Consider the following 1,451-nt stretch of genomic DNA (forward strand, 5'->3'; position numbering starts at 1 on the left):
CTACCTACCTACCTATCTACCTACCTACCTACCTATCTACCTACCTACCTACCTATCTACCTACCTACCTACCTATCTACCTACCTATCTATCTATCCTACTCTCTCTCTCACACACCTGAAAGTTACAGTATACCTTGTTGTACAGCAAAGCTAACTCTTAGCCGACGGTTAGTCATGGAATTCTACGTATAAATTCTCAGGAACTATTTTGCTGTAAATGAAGGTACGATGTTGTCTTCATTCAACTTTTTATTTTTATTGGCCAAGCTTTAGCTTTGTTTATTAGATACAGTTTTGGTTGAATTTTACTTGTTTTTTGAAAGCTACTAGCTTAGCAGTGCTAATAGGTAAGTAGTAGCTCTGCGTAGGCCATGCTGTGTTCTAGTTGATGGTAACGTTTAGTCGTCTATAAAAAAAATTTTAAGCCGCTGACCTTAAAGAAATGCTAACTTTGGCTGTTAGCTTTCTTTTAGTCGTGGTTTAGCTGCTTGGCTTTGTTAGGATTAGCCTCTGGGCTAGTTTTAACATCTGCTCTTTTTTTTCTGTCTGAAACAGCTGCTAGTTTGATTCTACTGTTAATTCTGAATCATGTCTCACTGATTCAGGCTTAAATGAACTTGATCTCATTTTTCTGCTGCTTCATGAACCTGGGTGTAAAGATGTGTCCTGTTCCTGTTCTGTGACCTTTTTCTTTAGAAGTGATGGGAGTGATTCAAAAGTGTTTAATTTAAAAAAATAAATATAGTTACTGTTCAATAAACAAACAAAGAATGAAACATTAGGACCAAAAGTAAATTGAGATTATAAAATTCCTAGACAATAAAACCAGACTTGATGTCAGACACATGATGTCAGTAAGTAAAGAAAAGGCATTTCCTCCGTCTGTCTCCTCATCGCACTGAACAAAGCGTCCTCTCTTGGACGAACTGTTCTTTATCCACTCACACGTCACTTCAAAAGGTCTCTGTTCAGATTTAACACAGTCATGACTACAGAGCAGGAACGTTGGACTCAGTCTCACCCAGGTTCACTCGGTACAACGCCCCCTGCTGCTCACAACTTGGCACTGCTCTGCTCTCCCTCAGTGATCGACTACTGTTCGTTTGGGAACCACAGTTGTGATCAGGAGTGTGTGAGCGTGTTGAATGGTTATCACTGTATCTGTAATGAAGGACACAGGCTGCTTGAGGACGGCAAGACCTGCCAGGGTGAGTAGTAATACCTGAACCAGACCACGATCAGGATCTGGAGCAGAAACTGGTTATCACGCAGTTGTCTCTGGAAAGTAACATAACAGATTAGGACAGGACAGGACAAGACAGGACATGACAGGACAGGGCGTAGCGTAACGTAACGTAAAAGGACAGGACAGGACATAATGTAACTAAATAGAACTAGACAGGACAGGACATAACATAATATAACATAACATAACATAACATAACATAA

At 40.2% G+C, this 1,451-nt stretch overlaps 1 protein-coding gene across 1 annotated transcript in view; it reads left to right on the forward strand.

Annotated features, from left to right (window-relative positions):
• The window catches only part of matn4 (matrilin 4), a 20,834-nt gene that overhangs the window by 11,933 nt on the left and 7,450 nt on the right, over positions 1 to 1,451 (forward strand). Inside the window, exon 8 of the mRNA XM_017036979.2 lies at positions 1,088 to 1,210. Within this exon, the coding sequence (XP_016892468.1) occupies positions 1,088 to 1,210 (123 nt within the window). The remainder of the gene's footprint in view (positions 1 to 1,087; positions 1,211 to 1,451) is intronic.

This window comes from Cynoglossus semilaevis, chromosome 11 (genome assembly GCF_000523025.1).
Source record: "Cynoglossus semilaevis isolate Cse_v1.0 chromosome 11, Cse_v1.0, whole genome shotgun sequence".
Taxonomy (NCBI): domain Eukaryota; kingdom Metazoa; phylum Chordata; class Actinopteri; order Pleuronectiformes; family Cynoglossidae; genus Cynoglossus; species Cynoglossus semilaevis.